Source organism: Castor canadensis, chromosome 1 (genome assembly GCF_047511655.1).
Source record: "Castor canadensis chromosome 1, mCasCan1.hap1v2, whole genome shotgun sequence".
NCBI lineage: Eukaryota > Metazoa > Chordata > Mammalia > Rodentia > Castoridae > Castor > Castor canadensis.
In genome coordinates, this window is record NC_133386.1 from 131,909,797 (window position 1) to 131,931,716 (window position 21,920).

The 21,920-nt window shown below is 40.6% G+C and overlaps 2 protein-coding genes across 11 annotated transcripts in view; both read right to left on the reverse strand.

The window, feature by feature from the left end:
* Nucleotides 1-20,463, reverse strand: part of Emsy (EMSY transcriptional repressor, BRCA2 interacting) — a 124,327-nt gene extending 103,864 nt beyond the window's left edge. For all 10 annotated transcript variants that reach the window (XM_074082604.1, XM_074082595.1, XM_074082577.1 and 7 more), the window contains exons 1-2: nucleotides 14,736-20,463; nucleotides 3,460-3,605 (exon numbers count right to left, since the gene is read on the reverse strand). The gene's annotated coding sequence lies outside the window, so the exon portion shown is untranslated. The remainder of the gene's footprint in view (nucleotides 1-3,459; nucleotides 3,606-14,735) is intronic.
* Gvqw3 (GVQW motif containing 3) lies at nucleotides 641-21,893 on the reverse strand. The gene is made up of 3 exons (XM_020167026.2): nucleotides 20,633-21,893; nucleotides 11,720-11,725; nucleotides 641-874 (listed from the first exon to the last, which is right to left on the reverse strand). Exons 1-3 carry the CDS (start codon nucleotides 21,092-21,094, stop codon nucleotides 641-643), a joined length of 702 nt encoding a protein of 233 aa, XP_020022615.2. The 5' UTR covers nucleotides 21,095-21,893.
* Between the last annotated feature and the right edge of the window lie 27 nt (nucleotides 21,894-21,920).

Consider the following 21,920-nt stretch of genomic DNA (forward strand, 5'->3'; position numbering starts at 1 on the left):
TGATTTGTTGAAGAATACATCCACTTAAAGTAGGTCTGGGACTCAAACCCAGATCTGTTGGCTCCAAATCCCTTGCTCCTTGGACTGCTGGGGTGACCAGGGCACAGGCAGCCCTCCCCCTTGATAAAGGTTTGCCACATACAGAAGGAATTCTATGGTTTAAACCTTGATAAGGCAGACTTGTCTCAGGCCCTGGTTGTTACGGTCTTATAGGCTCCACTAAGAAGTTTAGCTCCTCAAGGACAGAAACCATCCGTCTGCCTTATTTCTCTCTCCAAAGCAAAGGTCTTTGGCAAGCCCCACACTTTTTTGGTTTTCATGTTTATAAAATGAGGAGGCTGAGCTATAAGTTTAAATTGGGTCACGTTCATGCTAGCCCACAATTTCCATCACCCTCCCCATGGACAACTCCCAGCTCCAACACTAGAGGCCTCCAGGACTCCAGCTGACATGATGGAGAGTGGATCCTGAACACTGCAGCCTCTTCTCAGGCTGGTTGTGGAAACTGAGCCTCCTCTAGACGGTAGGGCTGCTCTGCTCGCGGATCAAGTCCGGAGCCTCATTAGTCATGTCAGATGACATAGTTAACACTTGGGCCAGCACAGCCAGTTCATCAAAAGCCCCTATGTGCCTGGCTCCATCACTGCAGCTGAGGAACTACTGTATGTGGAACAGGCAGCACATCAGAGGAGCAGCGCCAGAGGGCTTCCAAATTGGTTTTGATTAATTGCATAGACATGTCTTTAATTGGTGCCAGGGTAGCGGCCAGAGAACTTATGGGAAAGCAGGATGTTATGCTTTCATTCCCTGAAGACCCATAAAGCAATGAAAGATGAGGAACAGAATCACTGCTCGTTGAAAATTTATTGACCATGTAGACCCAGAAAACACAAATAACTATCTGAATCGAAACCTAACCTCATTTTCCCAACACGTTGGAAGCGAAGCATGCTCCCTTCTGCCCCGCCTGCCTGTTTGTCCAGAGATATGCAGCTAAGCAAAAGGTGTGATTTCTAAAAAATGAGTGCTTTAGCACAGAGAGAACATCAGCTTTCTCTAGACCCTCCTGGAGAAGACGCCTAGGGGTATCTGGGAAGGCTCCACTTCAGAAGCTCTTTCCCTCCAGCCCATTACCATGAATGATATGAACTGATATCAGAAGCATTGTTCACATATTCATTCTTTCTTTTCTAACCCTTGGGGATTAAAGACACATGTATTGAATGTGCACTGAATATAAGGTACTGTTTTGATGCCATAGGGAATACTGAATACATTTGAGTACAGAGCCTTCCCTCAGGGGAATTGTTATGTAGGAGGGGATGGGTCCACAGGTGAATTAATGTGTGGCAGGTGACATCACCTAGAAGATGAAGCATTGGGATTTGGCATCAAGAGGACGTGGACTGAATATGGTGATACAAGCCTTTAATCCCAGCCCCTCAGTGGTCAAAGAGGATGGTCAAGGTTTAAAGCCTGCTAAGACAAAGTTATCAAGACCCTCTCTCAAAAACAAGCTGAAAGGGGTGGCACACGCCTTTGGTTCCAGCCACTTGGGAGGTGGAGATAGGAGGGTCATAGTCCCAGATGGGTCCTGGCAAAAGTGTGAGACCTTATCTGAAAAACTAAAAGAACTGGGGGCATGGCTCAAGTGGTAAAATACTTCCTAGCAACTGAGAGGCCCTGAATTCCTGTATTCCTGTACTGCAAAAAAGAAAAAACAAAACAAACAAACAACAATAACAACAAAAAAACACAGAACTTGGGTACAAATGTTAGCTTTGATTTTAACTAGGACAGGATAATAATTCTTCCTGCACATGGCAGTTGTGAGCCCTTTAAGGGCTAGGAGGCTAGAAAGTACCTAGCACAAGGCCTGGCACTGATCAATAGATGTTGCCAAGTCTGAATAAGTATCACTAGCAAGATGCTGAGAAGCGTGATGCACGAGAGTTCATATATTCCAGAAATAAATGGTTATTGATCACAGAGCCTGCTCTGTGCTAACCATTGGAGATTTACATAGAAAGCTGGGTCCTTGCTTCGATGAGGCTGATGTCTATTAGGGAGTAGCAGTGATCTGGTATAATAATGGCAAAGCAAGCTGGGTGCGATGGTTGGTGCACATCTGTACTCACAGCACTTAGGAGGCTAAGGCAGGAGGATCATGAGTTTGAGGCCAACCTGAGCTACATAGTGAGATCCTGTCTAAAAGGCAAGTAAATAAAACAAAAAAGAATGGCAAAGCATTACAAGTGCACTAACACAAGTCAGTGTTAACTCTGATAACTCAGAGTTATCAGGCAGGAAAGGAGACAATGGTCGCATGTACCCAGGAAGACTTGGATAAGATTTTCCTGAAGAGGCAATGCTTGAACTCGGTCCTGACATAAGAGAAGGTTTTCATTTGCAGATAAAGAAGGTATCCCATGCACAATGCTATGGTTTGAATGTGATTTGGCCCTGAGCTTCCTGTGCTACAAGTTTTAGTCCCTAGGTGTGGTAGTTTTGTGAGGCGGCAGAATATTTAGGAGGTAGGCCTACTGGAAGGTGGTGAGGTTATTGGCTCCTTCTTGACTTTATAATATAATATAATATATTATATTAATTTTATTTTCCATAAAATTAAGCAATAAGGAATGCCCAAAAGACAGGCCAGAGGAAATAGGAGATAATGGAAGTGATGGCCTCTGAGCTGTACCCTGTAGACAGCAAGACAGTGTTGATGGGGATATTGGGGAAGAGATCTGGAGAATTAAATCAGAAAACTTTTAAATCCCTTCCAATTTTAAGGTTGGGCACAGTGACTTATGCCTGTAATTCAAGCTACTGGAGAGGCAGAGATCAGGATGATTGCAGTTCAAGGCCAGCCTAGGCAAAAAGTTAGTGAGACTCCTCAACAAAAAAGCTGGGCATATCTGTCATCCCAACTATGTGGGAGGTGTAAGTAGCCAGGATCATTTTCCAGCTAGCTGGGTCAAAAAACATGAGACCCTACCTGAAAAATAACTAAAAAGTAACTAAAGCAAAAAGGGCTAGAGGTGTGACTCAACTGGTAGAGCACTTGCCTATCAAGTGAGCCTGAGAGGCCCTGCGTTCAAACCTCAGTATCTCTCTCTCTCTCTCTCTCTCACACACACACACACACACACACACACACACACACACACGAAAAAAGAAAAAAAAAACCAACTTGTAATCTTGAGCTTCCAAGAACTTCTCCATAACAGATCATCTCTGGCCACCCTTCCCAGTTCCCTCATTCACACCCTTCTTTCTACTCCGCCCTGTCTGGAGGCTGTTAGACATCTGACACATCATTTCCTGCCAATGTAAATCACAGACGGGTGTATGATCATCATTCTCAGGTTTTACCATCCCCCAGGGGGAGTCAGGGTGGAGGCCCCAAGCAAAGCCAGCCTACCACAGGGTGGCAAATAGGGGGGACTGTTTACCCACCAGCACCTTCCTGGCTGTGCTCCCAGATCATTTTATGTCCTCTGCTCCTGGATCTGCTCCTTAGTTGGATGCACCTCAGTTCACTTGCTGGAGCACTGATGTGTGACTGTTTAACTGCGGCTGCTTCCTGTCCCAGGGATCCTGGGCTTTGGGGAACATGGGAAAGAGAGAAGAAAGAGAGCTTTATATGAGGTAAGTCTTGATAGTAATAAAGGCCAAAGACTAACTTACATAGTGTTTAACAATTTACAAAGCCCTGGAGAACTCCTATTCATCCTTTGAGACCCTTCAAAAATTTTACTTCTTTTCACCAAACTACAACTCTCCCAGGCAGAGCTGATCCTTCCCTCCACACTTGGCAAAGCCACCATTATTGCATTATTGTTTGATAATGAACTTATTTGTCTGCATGTCTCGTTTACTCCATTAAAACATAAGCTATTTGGGAGAAGATCTCTTCTCTTCCAGTAATGCAAAATTTTTTTCATTCTTAAAAATTGTTTTTAATGTTCATTATGCATAATTTTCTAATTATAAAAGGTAATATTTACATACAATAAAAATTGTACATATAAAAGTATAATAAAAAATTTAAGTCACCTATATTTTCATCACCCAAATAAAACCACTCTTAACATTTTGGGTAAATCTTGAACTTTTTTTTAAACATAGAAAGTAAAAATGAGACTATGCATTCAGTTTTATAGTGTGATTTTATCACTTATTCAAACATACATCTTCAAATATCATAGATAATTTTTAAAATATTTTAAATGGCTACATTATTTTATTTAGTGTGTATACCATGATTTACCTCATTTTCCCCATTTTGGGACATTTGAATTCTTTTCACCATTTTTACAAATAATATTTGCAATGGATAGCTGTATATGTATCTCTGTATCTTTCCTAAGAAAGATATCTAGAAATGGAGTTCCTAGGTCAACTGGTTTAAATGCTGAAGGTTCGTGATACTCACTGCCAAACTTGTCTGAGAAAGCAAACCCAATTTATAATTTCACCAGTGAGAGAGAATGCCCATCTCATAGGATCCTGGCAAACATCGTTATCCCATTTGTACCTTTACCAAGTCCGGTGTTCTTTTTACAGTTCCCCTTAAAGGTGATTTTTCTTTTCTTTTCTTTTTTTGGTAATACTGGGATTTGAACTCATGCTTGCTAGGCAGGCACTCTACCATTTGAGCCATTCCACCAGCCCCTGATTTTTCTTAAATATGGCAAAGATTATACAACCAAACTTAGTGTCATCTTCTTCCAGGACTTAGGCCCAAGAGGATATATTTATTTGAACAGTACTTCAGCGCTTTTAAGTATTTCTATAATTTTTCTTTGAAAATTGGCTGTAAGCAGACCACACATTCTTTGCGTCTAAGTTGCAATACATGTGTGTCTTTGGGGAATGCTTTTTGGTATTTGGCAGAAGTCACTTGGAACTCATAAGTGTGATGAGGCACTGTGGTGGGTTAGGGTCAGAATCGAAGGGTAATTTTATAGTGATGAGATTGAAGTCTTCCCAACTTGTGAAAGCAAGTCCCACAGGGGTTCTAGGCAGTAGTGGCATCCCGAGAATAGGGGCAGAGCCTCCCAAAAGTTGCTTTGTTTCAGAGTTAAAAGGGTCCCTTTTGTTATTTGATCCTTACAGCTCTGCAAACAAGGCAACCTTTTTTTAAATCAAGTTTCCTTTTGATTGCAAAAGAAAGAAGGATTTTATAATGTATATATTTTGCACAAAGGCTTGTGTCCTCTTTTCCTCCTTCCTTTCTTCCTTCTTTTCTTTCATTCCTGTCTTGGCCTGTTTTTCTCAGAGGGTAGGCATCATTCAATCCATTGAGGGACAAAATGGTGAAAGAAGAACAAATTTGTTCTCTTTTCTCCAGCAGGAGCATCCATCGTCTTCTGTCCTTGTACACTGGCTCTCTTGGTTCTCAAGACTTCAATCTTGGAGTAGAACTAACTAGTTTCCTGTTCCAGCCTGCAGATGGCATATTGAGGGACTTCACTTCAATAATGTGACAGCCGGGTGCCAGTGGCTCATACCTGTAATGCTAGCTATTCAGGAGGCAGAGATCAGAAGGATCAAGGTTCAAAGCCAGCCCAGGCAAATAGTTCACGAGATCCTGGCTCAAAAAATACCATCACAAAAAAAAAAAAAAAAAATGGTTGGTGAGCGGCTCAAGGTGTAGGCCCTGAGTTCAAACTCCAGTACTATAAAAAAAAAAATCACACGAGTCAATCCCTTACAATAACTTCTCTATCTATAAATACAAATATCTTATTGCTTCTGTTTCTCTGGAGAAGCCTAATATAGGAAGTAATAAATGTCTATGGGATGGAATTACTATTTCTGATTTGGCAACTTCTAAAAACATGGTCAATTGTACTAATGTAGATGAGTGTCCCATCCCACCTCTGCTGGAGGGAGACAGATGCCAGATGAACTATGACATAAATGTTGGGTTTTTATTGTCAAAATTTTAAACATTTAAAAAAAATCTCTAGCTATCAGAAATAAGAAAGGAACCTGAAGCCAGAATTGGGTAGAGATGATGTGTCTACACAACCCACAAACTTAGACAGAGATCCCGAACTGTGGGCTTGGGTTCCACTGTGACCTGAAGAGTAGATGGAGCTTCAGTCCCTGACAGGTGAGGAAGTTGGAGTTGAGATAAAGCCTTAAATTGGAAGCTCTGCCTCTTCCTTGAAAAGGAGACTGGAAAAAAAAATTGTACTCTAGGGTTAGAGAAGCTAGAAGGAAGCTTATTGTCTAAAGAGGACTTAGGTGGAAAAAAATCAATGGCACTTGGGAAAAACAGAAAATCCTCTCTGCTACTTATAGATGAGGGTGTTTGAATTTATTCTATTTCCATGTGCAAGTATCCATCAAGATAAATTGGCATAAAAATTGTTCCAGATAGTAAAATTCATAAATTAGGCTGAAGCAAGACCCATTAAAATTCTGAGATTTAGATAGAAACAATTCAAAAGAGCTCTGAAGGGATGCTTAATAAGTCTGCCAGGAAAAAAAAAAACCCTCCTAAGGATGCTCACAGAGTAAGAAACCACAGGGGAAAGAAATGACCAACATGGAATGTAGACAAATAGACCAGAGAGGCGATGAGTAAAACAGAAACATTTAAAAGAGACTACAAAATAAAGATGATTAGGTAAGAGAAGGAATGGAAGGCACTTAAAGGAGCACAATAGTATGGGGGGGAAGAGTTGAGAAATTTGTAAAAGTTAGGTGTAGTGGCACACTCCTGTAATCCCAGCTACACAGGAGGCAGAGGCAAGAGAATTACAAGTTCAAGGCCAGCCTGGGTAAAGTTAGACAGACCCTATCTCAAATATACAAACCAAAAGAGCTGGGGTGTGTGGCTTAAGTGGTAGAGCACTTGCCTAGCATGAGTGAGGCCCTGGGTTTAATCCAGTACCACAAAAGAAAAAAAAAAAAAGAAGTTCTTTCTTCTTAACTTAGAAGAAATACAGAAATATTTAAGGAAATCACTTGAAATGGAGTAAAAAAAAAAACCGAATAAGAGATTAGTATATATATAAAAAGAAAATACAAAAAAAAAGAGGTTAGTATATATGAAGATTACAGGGGGGAGGAGGTAGGATAAGTGGAGGGGAATGTTAGGAAATGGTGTAGAAGGGTGAATACAGTGCAAGTACATGTGTGCACATATACATAAATGGAAAAATGAGACCTGTTGAAACTATTCCAGGAATGGGAGGAGGGGAAGATAAAGGAGAAGGATGGAAGGAGTGAATTCAACTATGATATATCTGATATATTGTAAGAACTTTTGTAAATGCCACAGTGTATCCCTACCCAGCACAATAGAAAATAATAATAATGATCCTTCAAAAATGTCCACATCTCAATCCCCAGAAAGTCAGGCATATGTCTAATAGAAGTTCCAAAAGAGTTTAATAGGGGAATGATAGGAAGTTATTATGGTAACTATCATGACTGGTGGAGGGAATAAAGAAGAGTAATAGGGAGTAAATATGATCAAAGTACATTATGTGTGTTTATGAAAATGTCACGTGGAACCCATTTTGTACAATTATTATACACTAAGAAAATATATATATGAATATATGTGTGTGTGTGTGTGCATGCACATATATATATTGGCTATATTAGGATTCTCCAGAGAAAAAGAACCAACAGGATCTGTGTGTAAATTAACACATACACACTCATTACACATACATATACACACATATATACACATAGTGGGGGATTTTAACATACTTCCCTAGGTAACTGATAGAGTAAGTTGACAAAATATTAAGACTATATAAGATTTGAACAATACAACCACTAGGGTTTTTTCTTTGTGCTTCCACACTTAAGTTTCTCAGCTTTGAAAGTCCCCCTGCCCTGGTGCCAAGCCTTGTGGATTTTCTCTGTAGAGTGCCAGACATAAAAGGCCACATATTGTTATGATTCCTGAACTGGATGAGGGGTTATAGGAATGCTCTGTATTAACTTTTTTTGTGTGTGGTGGGGATTGAACCCAGGAGGGCCTTCATATGTTCTATCTCTGAGCTATACTACCTTTGCAACTTTTCTGTAAATTTAAAATTATTCTAAAATTAAAAATTTAGACTAAATTTCATTCAAAATTCTAGAAATGGAAACTACAGTATTTGAGATGAAAAAATATATAAAATAGAATAAAAATAGATTAGACATTCAGAGTAAAAGATTAGTGAACTTGGAGATACACTAATAGAAGTTATACCAAGTGATAAAAAAAAAAAAAAGAAGACATGGCTGGGGACATAACTCAACTGGTAGAGCACTTGCCCAGCAGGTGCAAGGCCCTAGGTTCAAGACCCAGGACCACACACACAAAAAAAGGAGGACAGACAGACAAAATTGAATAGAACATCATTAGCAGTGGAGTAAGTTCAAGTAGCCTAATTATAGAAAAACAAAGATAAATATCATATAGACATTTCATCAGAAACAATGCAAGCCAAAAGACAGTGGAACAAAATCTTTACAGAAAGAAAAATAAACCTGTCCATTTATAATTTAAAAATATATTTCAAAAGTAAATGCCACAATGGAGATAGAATAGGTTTTTCAACAAGTGGTGTTTTGGCTACTGGATTTGTACATGCAAAAAGAACAAAGTTGGACACTTAGCTCACACCATATACAGAAAAATTCAAAAGGGATCAAAGACCTAAATCTAAGAGTTAAAACTATAGAATTCTTGGACTTCATTAAAATTAAAAACTTTTTTGCCTCAAAGGACATTATCAAGAAAGTGAGAAAATTCACAAAATGAGAGAAATTATTTGTGAATGATGTAGTAAGTTTCATAAGCAGAATATATAAAGAATTGCTACAGGCTGAGAATGCTGGTACATGTCTATAATCCCAACTACTCAGGGGATGGACATAGGAGGATCACCATGCAAAGCCAGCTCAGCAAAACCATAAGAGCCTATCTGAAAAACAAGAACTAAAGCAGAAAGGGCTGGGGGCATAGCTCACATGGCCTAACAAATGTGAGGCCCTGAGTTTAAAAAACAAACAAAGAACAACAAAAAACCCTCTTAGAGTTCAACAAGAATAGAATATTCTCCAAAGAAGATATACCCATGACCAATAAGCACATGAAAAGATGCTGACCATCACTAGTCATTAGAGAAAGGCAAATCAAAAGACAAGGAGCTCTCACTTCACATTCACTAGGATGGGTATAATGAAAATAAAGGAAAATAGCCAGGAACTGGTGACTCATGCCTTTACGTAATCCTAGCTACTTAGGAGGCTGACGTTGGAGGGTCATGGTTCAAGGCCAGCCCAAATAGTTCGTGAGACCCCATATCCAAAATAACCAGACTAAAATGGGCTGAAGGTGTGGGTTAAGCAGTTCCACTCAAAGTCCTGAGTTCAAACCCCACTTCCCCCCAAAATAAATCAATAAATAGAAATAAAGGAAAATAACAAGTGTTGGGAGAATATGGAGAAACTGGAACTTTCACCTCATACATCACTGGTAGGAATGTAAGATGGTGCAGTTGCTGTGAAAAATAGTCTGGAACTTCCTCAATATGGTTACCATATGATCAAGCAATTCCACTGTTAGGTATAAGAAATGCAAACAAAACTTGTACATATATGTTCATAGCAGCACTCTTCACAATAATCAAAAATGGAAACAATTCAAAATATCATTCAATGGATGAATGAGTAAACAAAATATGGTATATCATGGAATAAACAAAATTCAGTATTATTCACCCTTAAAAAGGATGAATTTTTTTTTTTCAGTACTAGCACTTGAGCCTCAGGGCTTAAACCTTGAGCCACTCCAGCAACCCTTTTTATTTGTGATGGGCTTTTTAGAGGTGGGTTTTGCGAACTATTTGCCCAGGCTGGCTTTGAACTGTGGTTCACTTGATCCCTGCCTCCTGAGTAGCTTGGATCACAGGTGTGAACCCCTGGAGCCCGGCAGGGATGAAGTATTGGCACATACTGCAATATGGATGAATTTTGAAAACATCACCTCAAATGAAAGAAGCCAAACACAAAAGGCCACATGTTGTTATACTTCCATTTATATGAAACTTCCACCATAGGCAAAACAATAGAGAAAGTTGATAAATGGTTGCCAGAGGTCGGTAGTGACTGCCTGATGGGCATGATGTCTCCTAATGAAAGCATTCCGGAATTACATTTTGTAGATGGTTGTGTGACATTGTGGATATATTAAATGCCATTAAAATGTGTATTTTAAATGGATAAAATGGTAAATCTTGTTATATGAATTTTACCACAATAAAAAAGCAGTTACATTAAAAGTTCCTTTTCTCATTCATCCATCAGACATTTATTGAGTAATTCCAGGCAAGATTAACCCTGGATGCCGGGAATACAAAGAATCAGATGTGGTTGGTTTTTGAGTTCTAATAGTAGGGGAGAAAGTGCACTCTGCAAACATTATGTTCAATAAGTGTTACAGTCTCTTTGACATAACAAAGTGTACTAGGGGCTGGCAGAGTGGCTCAAGTAGCAGTACCTCCCTAGCAAGCAGGAGGCCCTGAGTTCAAACCCCAGTACTGCCAAAAAAAAAAAAATGAGTATTGGACACTGGTAGTGGTTGCTTTACCAGTGGGTGTGAGAGATGGGAAGAACAGCAATAGCAAGGCCAAGGCTTGAGGGCAGAGCAGGAGTACACCAGGGGGCTGGCCGCAGGAAGGAATTCCAGGGAGAGGGTGTGGCTGGCAAGCTCAAAAAATTGGTGTCCATGTCTCTGGTTTTTAGCAAACTCCAAAGCAAACATCACATTGCACGTTAGGACAGTGGGATGAGAGGTGGAATAAGTACCAACAGAAATGGCAAAGGAATGACACGGACCTACCAGGGTATGAGGGCCAATGAAGGTATGATTCCAAGCTGGTTACTTGGTGCATGGTGGATTCAGCCAGTCCCTGCCACGGGCATACAGGACATTCTGCTCTTAGGACACATCAGTTTAGACTAGAATATTTAACCCCCTTATCCTATTCCTCTCACTCCATCTCTTTTTTCTTCTCTTTCTTTTCTAGTACAAAATTTTTATTAGGATAGATTCGTTATGGGGGAGGGGATTTGTAGTGACAATTCTGATTAGTCTTATATTATATATTATTTACATTGCCCCCATCGTCTCTCCTTCTGTTCATTCTTTTTCTTTCCTTCCTTCCTTCTTCTTTCTCCTTCCTTCCTTGTTCTTTCTCCTTCCTTCCTTCCCTTTTTTCCTCCCCTCTCTCTCTCTGCTCCTCTCTCCCTCTCCACTATCTCCTTCTCTTTATTCCTCTCCTCTCCTTGCTCCTCTCCCTCCCATACTTGAAACTTCTCTTTTCCTCGGACTTTTCTGTTTTCCTGTTTGAAATGTATGTTACTATGGAAATGTCATAGCACAATATAGTGGCATTTACAAGTGAAGTGTAAAGAATTTTCAAAACATGTAGAAATACAAGACTGGGCTTTAGGGATATAAGCCCTAATTACAGGAGAGCGTTCATGACTTCAGACAGTGTGTCATGAATATAAACACACTCAGAAATTTGAGACAGCACAGAGGAGATAGATGAGAGCTTTATTAAGATTTATGTGCCCAGTTCTTTAAAATGTATATGAGAAATATTAAAAACACAAAAATAGCACATTACTTGGGAAGAACATCTGGAAAAAATGAATGTCAGAATGCCAACATTTACTTATGAATACACACCTCTGGAAGAAGAGAAGGACCAGGGGACCTGGACACCACAGGGAAATGCAGAAAAACCCTCTGCACCATGTTCTATGCTATAAATATGTTCCTTTAAAATTGTATATAAGTGAACTGTTGGTAAATCATTTGTTAAATTCAAGGGTGAACAACGTTTAAAAGATATGTTAGGAATGAGCACTTTAGCTGGACCTAGTGGTGCACACCTGTAAGCCTGGCTACTCAGGAGGTAGAGACAGGACGGTTTCAAGTTTAAGGCTAGCTCAAGCAAAGTTATCAAGAACCTGTCTCAAAAAACAAAAGGGTTGGGGATGTGGGTCAAGTGCTTTCTAGCAAAACGAGGCCCTGGGTTCAATCCCCTATAAGTATTGAGAGGGGGAAGAACATTTTAGTAAAGAAAATTATTATCAATTACATAGTAGATAAAAACCCTGAATTTATTGAGGTTCAGGATCCTTCATTATTATCCTTCCTCTGCCACTAGCTAGATGTGTGATTCAAAAAAAGTCACTCAACCTTGCTGGGCCAATTTCCTCAGCTACTCTGAGTTGTAATTCTGAATTTTCACTTATTAGGTACTTAAAGCAAGGTACGGGGACTGGCCCACAGCCTAATGCCCAGTTGCTTTGAGAACTAATATTCCAAACCAAACCCTGTGGACAGCCATAGGGCCCTTCTACAGAAGAGGAGCTAAGCATGTCCCAGCCAACTGGCTGATTACCATTGTGCTGTGCATTTGGCTTCTTCATACCCTGCTTTCTCATTTCTACAACCACCCTAACTGTGATCATTCCAACTTTTTGCTCCAAATTCCTTACAAACTCTTGGTCCTCATTGCTGTCTTCTGGGAAATATTGAGAGTCTAAGGTTCAGGAGCCCATTCTTGGTGTATCTTTCACATCTCACCCTTCTTCCCCCAATCCCACAGAGCAGGGCACTGGCTAAGGGCAAGGGTTGTGCCCTCTGTGTCTAGCACAGGCCAGACCCAAAGAAGGAATTCAGTAAATGATTGTCCTCTGGGTATTTTTGAAGGAGGAAGCTGAGGCAAAGAGATGGGTCTGGGAAATGTTCACTAGGGGTGAACTTCTGGTGTTTCTTTAAGCATTTCTGAACTTTCCAAATTTTCTACCATGAGCAAAAATATTAACAAGCCACAACCGTTAAACCCTCTTTTTCCTGGCTTCTTGTCAATGCCCTGATCTCTCATAAATAATGCATTAACCAGTCCCTTTCTAACACTGCAAATTTACTAAGTTTGCCAATGTCTGGCACAGGATACAGGGCACAGGGTTTTTCTTTAAGAAAACAGTCATTAAAAATTTTCTAGTTTGTTATGCTTACAAAGCAATGACACTATGCATCTGTCTTTGTGGATCTAACACCTGCCATCCAGCCCCACATAAGGACTCCTGCCAACTGACTCTAGAAAAGGCCATTTATAACAGTATTTAGGTACCACCTTGATCAATCTGTCATACAGGAAGTACAAAACATAACTATAAAGGTTCATTTGCCACTTTGTTCCCTATATTGTTTTCAGTATTTCTTTTGTACATAGAAGTTGTGAGAAGCTCCAGTTAATGTTTAAAACTGTGGGAAGATAAATCAGACTCAGTTCTGATTTATCAGGTCAGTTCTCTAACAGGAAAAGTATGGTCCAAAACAGCAAAAGTAGGACCTGGTAAAACATGCAGTCATTTAAAAAAAAAAAATAGGCACTTGATCTTTTGTCTGTGTCTGTTTTATTTCACTAGAGTAAATGTGTCCTTGAGGTAAAGGCAAAACATTTCTTCCTGATTAAATTGTAGATGTAAACTTTACAATGTAATTCAATAAGAAAGCAATTAACCTCTAAAAAATTTGTTTGTCTTCTTAAGCAAAAACAGACTCGGGCCTTATGAACTAGCAGGAGATGCAAGGCAATAGTGGGTCAGGCCTTTTGCTGATTAACACCTTGGAGAGTAGGCCAGGAGCTGTCAGGAAGACTGTCTATTGGAGCTCTTACTGAATGCCAGGACTTGTGCATATATACATATATATATAAAATATTAATGTAAGTCTCACATGTAATACTTTATTTTGACTCATTTTCTCTTACTCTTTATCTCTATCCTTCACTTAAATGTGTGCCCATATGAAGAAATATTTTTTTCTTGTTTATTGCTATATTCTATGTCTGGAACAGTGTCAGACACATGTAACCACTCAAAAATATTTGTTGAATGAAAAAAATGAACAACACTATGAGATAGATATTATTGTCTTCTTATAGATGAGTAAACCGAGGCACTAAGAGGGTACAAATCAACTGCCCAGTCACATAGCTAGCTAAGAAGTTAGAACAAAAATTCAAGTCTTGCTTTTGTTCTTTCTATAGACCAGAGATTTACAGTTATATCTCGAAGAGTTCATCCAGGTTGACAAATCTGTATGTCTACAAACATGGATTTTACCTTGTATACGCATTTCAAGGCTTGAAAGGTTTTCACCAGGGAGATCATTTAACATTTTAATGTTAATCATTTTACTAAAGTAGCAATTAAATACCCATTTCCCCCATATAACAATTTCATATGGGTAGGCATTAGCTACATAATTTGTCACTTTAAAATCCTACAACATGATTACTCTTCAGATGTAAGTATAGTAATTCTAGGTGACAACAAAATAACACTTGCAAATCTTAAATTTTGTAAGTTACAACATTCAGATGACTAATGATTTGCATGTAGTATTCTCAATGTAGGGCACCAAATGTTCCAGTGTACATCCATGTGCTTGAGTGTGCCAGTACAAAAGGAGGTAGACTTGCACATTGAAAGGTATTCCTAAAGAAATTATATGGAAAGCTCACAGATCCTTTAGAGAATCAACTGTAATAAAATCCATCTTAAGAATTTACTTTGTGTGACAGTGAAATCCAAAGGAAGTTAATTTTACCTGGGAGAGAATTTCCTATCCTTTTCCATTTGTTAGAATATACTTGATCCTTAAGTTGTCTTTTACCTACCTAGGACCACATAATAGTAGCATGTCATTCATGGTGTCTTCTCATAAACACTTTGGTGTTTTTGTAGGAATTCTGGTCCCATCCCTTCTTCTCTGGGGCAGGTCTTTTTCCCTTCTGTCTCATTCTTGCCACCAACACATCACCAAAGCAGTGATTTGGCCTCAATCTCTCCACTGCCAAGTTTTGATATTATTTTATACTGATAATAAAAACAGTAATAGTTTGTAGAAATATATTTTAAAAGCATAAAATCAGGAAAATTTAAAATACCCATAATTCAACAAATCAGAGTTAGCATGCATTTTCTAGTCATTTAAAAACACCACTTTTTGGATTCATATATACAATTTTGTATCACTCTTTTCACCAAATTTTATGACCATTTTTGCCATTCTGTTAAATACTCTTCATTAACATTCATCATGATGACTGCACACTAATCTATTGTATAGTCATACTGTAATTTACTTAACCAATTTTCTATGGTTGGACTTTTAGATTATTAAGCATAAATTTGGTCCACATTTTAAACTGTTTCTTTAGGACAGATTTCCAGAAGTGGAATTAGAGGATCAGAGGACATAAATACTCTTAAAGCTCCTAATAGATACCGCCAAATTGCCTTTTCAGAAAACTATTGCCAACTTACACTTCCAATGCTGCCAGTATGTTTTTATACCAATGCAGATCTGTGGAAAGGATAATAAAACACAAGTGGAACATACAGTCCTGGAATTATTAATGCAGTTGGAGGCATCATGACCACAGCGTGAGGGAACATAACAAAGGTCATACCTATTTCCAGGTACACAGGTAACAATGACTTAGTGTGAGCACACAGAACAGTCTTGCAAGAGCAAAGAATGATATGATTAGATTTCAGATTTGTCAATTCTAGGACTTGGGTCTGTTTTGTCCATTGCTGTCTGTTAGCACACAGGTCAGTGCATGGCACACACTGCCACACAGTAAACATCTGTTCAGTGAATTAACACGGAATCTTTCAAATGGTCTTTCAGCCTCTGTAAGGTTTAGTCACTCCTTATTCAGGGGAAACAGACAAGTTAATCAGCCACCCTTGTAAAATTTTGTCCAATCCTGAAATTCTGTTACAACTTTGGAAAATCAGCTTAAACAAAGTGACAGTAAAAAGATAAGCAGACTCACCTAAAGGTATGCGTGGGTGTGCATACATGTTGCATGTGTGTGTGTATACAAAATATACTTCATGAGTTTTGTCACCTCCATAGCACACACTATAATAGATGATAACATAAAGTTAGTCAAATGCCCATGGTGAAGGCATTTTTTGGAACTACCGTTAGTTCATTTTAATATTGCTGCTTGCAACTTGGCATCATTTTAAGGATTGCCAAAATAAATTTCAAGATATTTTATTAGAATAACATAGGTAGTAGATTGTGTAATATGACTTTTTAGTCAAACACAGCACAAAATTCACTTGTGAACCAGAATATGGTCAAGATGAAATAGCCAACCATTCAGCTCTAGTTCACTCTTATAAAGATTCTTTCCAGTATTCCACAATTTCTGTATAGTAACTTGTGAGGTACTGCCAGATTGCCTTGGCATTGGCAGTGTTACTGATGGAAAACAATCAATCATCCGTCATTTTTATACACACTTTACATACACTAGATTAAGTGCAGGCAAGCTATGGGCCATGGGCAAATCTGGTCCACCACCTGTTTTTCTGTGGCCCACAAGCTAAGAATATTTGTTTTTGTTTTTACATTTTTAATGGTTGGGAAAAAGTCAAAATAGTTTGTGAAAATTAAACAAAATTCAAATTCCAGTATCCATTTATAAAGTTTGATTGGAATACAGTCATGCTCCTATTTCCAAATTAGCTATCTGCTTTTATGCTAAAATGTTGAGTAGTTGTGATAGAGACCATATGGCCCATAAAGCCTAGGGTTATCCTTTATAGAAGTCTGCTGACCTGTGCGTTAGACCCAAGTGGCCCTTTGGAGGTACTGAAGTGTCCCACTAGATTGTTTGTGAATAATAATACTGTGATGTACCTTGCACAGTATTTGCAATGGTCTGATAAGGCAGAGACTAGAGATCATAAATCCATGAGGACTGCCTCAGATCGGGTGTAAAAGCTTACAAAAATCCAACTAAAGCAGCAGTTAGAGAATGCAGAGCAACATTCATTTCAGAAGCCAAGGGAGGCTCTTACAAATTAAGCAACATGGGACCCTAATGAGAGCCTAGTCAGACATGCTGGTGATGGTATCTGCAAATAGCAGGCAAACAGCAATATGTGTAACAGTTCCCTAATAATACTCCACTCCTTTACCAAGTGTCCTCAAGTCATATTACATCCATGTTTATCCAGGCATTTGCACACAAATGTGGATTTTGATTAAGAAATGGATCTGAAAGGAAGGGTCTGGAAAGTAGGCCCCAGGTACACATTCTTCTCAATGATAGCCTTTCTTTCTTTCTTTTCCCCTTTGACACAGGGTCTCCCTACTTAGCCTAGGCTGACCTCAAACTTGGAATTCTTCTGCCTCAGCCTTCCAAATGCTAGGATTACAGGCATGCATTACCCAATTCTCTAAGCAAGAGCAAAGCCCTGAGTTCAAACCCCAGTACCAACAAGAACAAAAAAAAATTCAATACTCAGAGGCAGAATTCAACAACTACAGAACCATCCTCATGTTTTTCTAAGTTAAAGATTCAGTGAACATTTTTTCTCTTTTTGATTACTACTAATGGGGAAAATATGGAACAAAATGGGTGATGGAATACAGGAAAGGATTTGATAAATCAATGGGACAATCTACCATAGGAGTTATCTATTCCTCCTAGGCTTTCAGCTGTGGCAAATAACATCCCACGCGGACTTTGAACGAGTATGGGAATGAGGGTGGATGTGGGGCAGAAGATCAGCCTGAGAGGAAAGAGATTCACTGGCTGTGTTAAGCTTGTGAACTAGTCAAGGTTTGCAGATGTCCACCTCTCCTCTTGACATCCCACAGAAAGCTAGGCTTGATCTCCTGTATTTAGGTAGCATGTCTCTTGCCAGGGAAAATACTTTTGTTGGGAGAATGGGATTTGGATGTTATAGCTCTGAAAAGGTTTTATGACTCTAAGGATCAGATGTAACCAAATTGCTTCCTTGACAAATTGGAGCACAGCAGGGTATTTTTGCTCTAATGGGACCATGGCTAAAGTCAAGAATTAGGAAAGATCCAAAAATCAGAGGGGAGAAGAGTTGTGAGGCAGGTGTAAACCATGACCAAAATGGTAATTCAATAATCAGCGTACCAATGGGGACTAAGAGCAGCTCTTGGAGGTGTGGTTCAGAACCAGAAAACAAAACATTTGGAATCAGAGAATGGACAGCAAACTGGTGGAGAATAAATTGAGAGAAATGACAGCCAAGCCCAAGAGGCTGAGGTGTGAGCTGGGGCTTGATCTGAGACTATAGGACCAGGAACTCAAGATGCTTGGGAAGCAAGGTGCAGACCAGGGCAAAACTTGGAACAATAATAATGTGATTTGATGGATGGTACATAGGAGCACTGTTATAGCAGAACTCTCCAGTTTAAGAGTACTCCTAAGATCTCAGCTCTAGCCTTGGGCTTAGTAATTCTGAGCAGCTATGCTCTAAATGGATATTAGGGCAATAACTTAACTTCCCCTAAATCTGAAGCATCCTACTATCACCAAATATTTTCTGGGAAGCCTTGCCCTGGGTTCAAGTGGTAGTTCAACCAATTACTTGGAGCATGCTCTAAGGTAGTAAGTTAAGAATTCACTCTCCTGATCACCTACTGCAACAGGTTGCTGTGGGGACTTTTTTCCTGAAGTAGAGTGCTCTGGTGGCAGGTGCTTGCAAGGAAACCAGCACCTCATCTGATATAGGAAGACAAAGTAGTGAAACAGAATGTCTGAAACTGCTAAGTAGGTGGAAAGTTGCTGCTGGGTTTAAGAGTTTTCTTACACAATCTCTTTTCTTTGTGGGACAAAGTCCAGCTTTCAAGGTGTCCCAAAACTGACAGGGATTAGTGTGGAACTTATGCTTTTTTGAAGACAGTAGTAGAGATGATAAAAGAAGTTAACTGTGTTGATATAGTAAGTGTTGAGCTTCTATCCATCAGTAGTTTACTTCCCAATTTGTTAAATAAGAGCTGTTATGTACCATAACCCTTGGGTCAAATGCAGATATTGGCCAATGCTGTGAAATGTTTACCTCCCCCTTCTCCTGCTCCTTATCAGGCATTCTGAAATGTTTAAAGTCTATGTGGTATTACTTGGAACCCACTTGGGAAGAATTCTATTCTATAAATCCTGGCAAAGAGGCAGGAACAGAAGAGATAGTTTGAACTTGTACAGACGGCTTTTTTGGGGTCCAGTGGAAAAATCAGATAATTAGACAAGTTATTATAAACCTATTCACAGACTCATGGGAAGCAATTTGTAAACTACTGACATAAGGTTGAGGAAGAGGAGTATCCCAAATTGTTCAGTCTGCCATACCATTACCTTCCCCTTCATTTCATTTTATTTATTTTTTTGTGAGAGGTTCTTACTATGTGACCCAGGCAAGCCTTGAACTTGAGATCCTCCTGCCTCAGTATCCCAAGTGCTGGGACTACAGGTGTATGCCACCAAGCCTGGCTCTCTCTTCCCATTTAGACTGCTATTTTAGCCACTAGTGCCATCATTTTCTAGTGACACAGGTCTCAAGCCTCATGCTATTCTACCTCCAGGGAAGTTTTCAATAATCTTATAGTGCTTTGTCTCACCCTCTTCATGGATCTAGTATAAGAACCACCTCCTCCATGAAGCCCATTCACCCTTGGTGATCTCATTTCGTAATTTCACATCGTTGATGCCCAGCAGTGGTCTAAAAACAGCAGGTGCTCAAAACACACCTAACAGTATTGGTGTTAGTTACTAAAAACAGGATGCCACGTGGCAATCAGTAATAGACCCCAGACTCACTTAATTCACCTGGTCTTTCTCCTCACACATCAGTCTTGGCCTGGGTCATCCATTTATATTTTCTAAGGCCAGATCCTTCTCTTCCAGTATAGGGGACACCCAAATAAGTAGGAGTTCATAGCACAGGCCTAGAATGAAACAAACCTAGTTCTTCTGTAAGGGAAAGGTCTGTGAGATCAGTGGCCAACCCCTGCATTCTGGTGGCTCCCACTGAGTCATTTGGACTGGATCAACCGTTAGGTCCAGCATCACTCAAGATGTCAGCATGCCACTACCCTCTGTACCATACCTCAGGCCCTAACTGCAAAGCAGTATGAAACTGGAGGCCATCTTTTGTGGGGGGGCCGGGGGGTCCTCCCAGAAGAGCTTGTCTCCTTGGGTACAGAGATAGAGACTCCAAAAGCGCCTACCCCTACTTTTCACTGGTATGATCCTCTGAGGCAGAATGATGAACACAAAGGAAGAGGACAACCATAACAAGCTGAGGTGGGAGCAGTAAAGAGATCCAAATGTGTTAAGCAAAAGAAATCAAGGACAAGCAAGCACCAGAAGTCAACAGCCAAAAGCACTCCAGAATGGTGGAGAAGAGCAAGGAAGAAGGTGTAGTAGCCCGGCATAGAATAAGCAAGAGAGCCACAACAGGCAGGGGAGGAGTGGTAGAGAAGCTGAAAGCAGACGAGCAGCAGATGAAGGGGCCTAATATGCAGGCAGCTGGCTAGCTCAGGTTCAGCTGCCTCTGGTTTCTTTCACCATGGTGTGAACCAATCCTGAGCAACTCTGGTGGGAAGGCTTGCTGAAGATGACCCCTGCAGAAGCTGGCTGGCAGGGTAATGGATTCTGGGATGTGGTAAAGGCAGAGTCATTTCCCCACCAGCTTCACCCTGCAGATGACTCCATGTTTCAGAATTTGCTACCTTCTTCCTCAAACATGAGCTATTTTTCCTAGTTTCCTTTGAAAGGTCAAACCGAAAGTCAAGTTTTCCAGGTTTAGGCTCATCTTTCATAAGACCAGATGTAAGTTTGGCAGAAACCTTCCTCATGTTCAAGTTTTCTTTCAGAATGAGTCTAACAGTTTCCTTATCTAAATTTAATTCTTCAGCCATCATTCTCACAGTTAACTGCCTGTTTGAAGAAACCAAGTCCCTGACCTGTATGCTTTCATTTGTCCTGTGGGTGACTGGACGACCGCTTCGTGCATTGTCTCGAACATCTTCCCGCCCTTCTTTAAACCTTTTATGCCAGTCAAAAACTCGGGCCCTTGACATTACTTCATCCCCATAGGCTTCTTTTAAAAGATGGTGGGTCTCACTTGCAGACTTGTTCAATTTCACGCAAAATTTGATACTAATCCTTTGTTCTAAATAGCGGTCACTCATTTTGGCACTAACGAGGAGCGTTAACAGGCCAGAATTGTGAGGGAAGAAACAGGGACCACTCTCTATGATGTTGTAGTCGTAATCATGTCGCTATTCTTTCTTCTCGGGAATCCTCACGAGGAAGGAGTAAAGCCTTCCTTAGTTTTCGCCCTTTAGCGTCTACTCGAGGCCGAGGAGGCCAGATATGAGAAGTTAACGGGCCCAAAGAGTACACGGAAAGCTGGGAAAAATTAAATCCCATACAACCACATCTGCGTCCAACCCGTACACCCAGCTCCGTCGGGAGTTGGCAAATCGGTCTCCAAAGCACGTCCCAATTCCGCGGCTCTTAAGAGTCTATGACGATTTCCGCAATAGACGCCTAAATGGTGGCAATTTAAGCAAGAGAGGAGAGATGAAGAAATGATGTACCGTGCAAGCTCGCCCCAGAGCTGCAGAAACCCGCGCACGACAAATCTACGCGGCGGCCGGAAAATACCCAGCTTTAGAGTCCCAGGAGACTGACCCGCATGCGCAATTCCCTCCTCGCGGGGTAGGCTGTTCGCATGCGCACTTCCGCAGTGCTCCAGGCCCCGCCTCCGCCTCGGCCTCGCCACACCCCGGCGCTCCTCCTTGCGCGTGCCCGCCTGCGGAGAGATCGGCTCAAAGCAGGGCGGGGGAGGAAGGCTGAGGGAAGAGAGGGCACCCCCGGACGCCGGGGTGCATTGTGGGAAGGAGGCGGCAGCGTCCCGGGCGGGCGGGAGGTGCACCAGCGGCGGCGGCGGCGGTAAATCCTCCCGGCCGCTCACAGCACTGTGGAGCCGCGTCCCCAGCCCGGCCTCGGACC

What these genes read in the sequence shown, in the direction of transcription:
- Gvqw3 (XM_020167026.2), bottom strand. Translation starts at nt 21,094, where the DNA reads ATGAGTGACCGCTATTTAGAACAAAGGATTAGTATCAAATTTTGCGTG.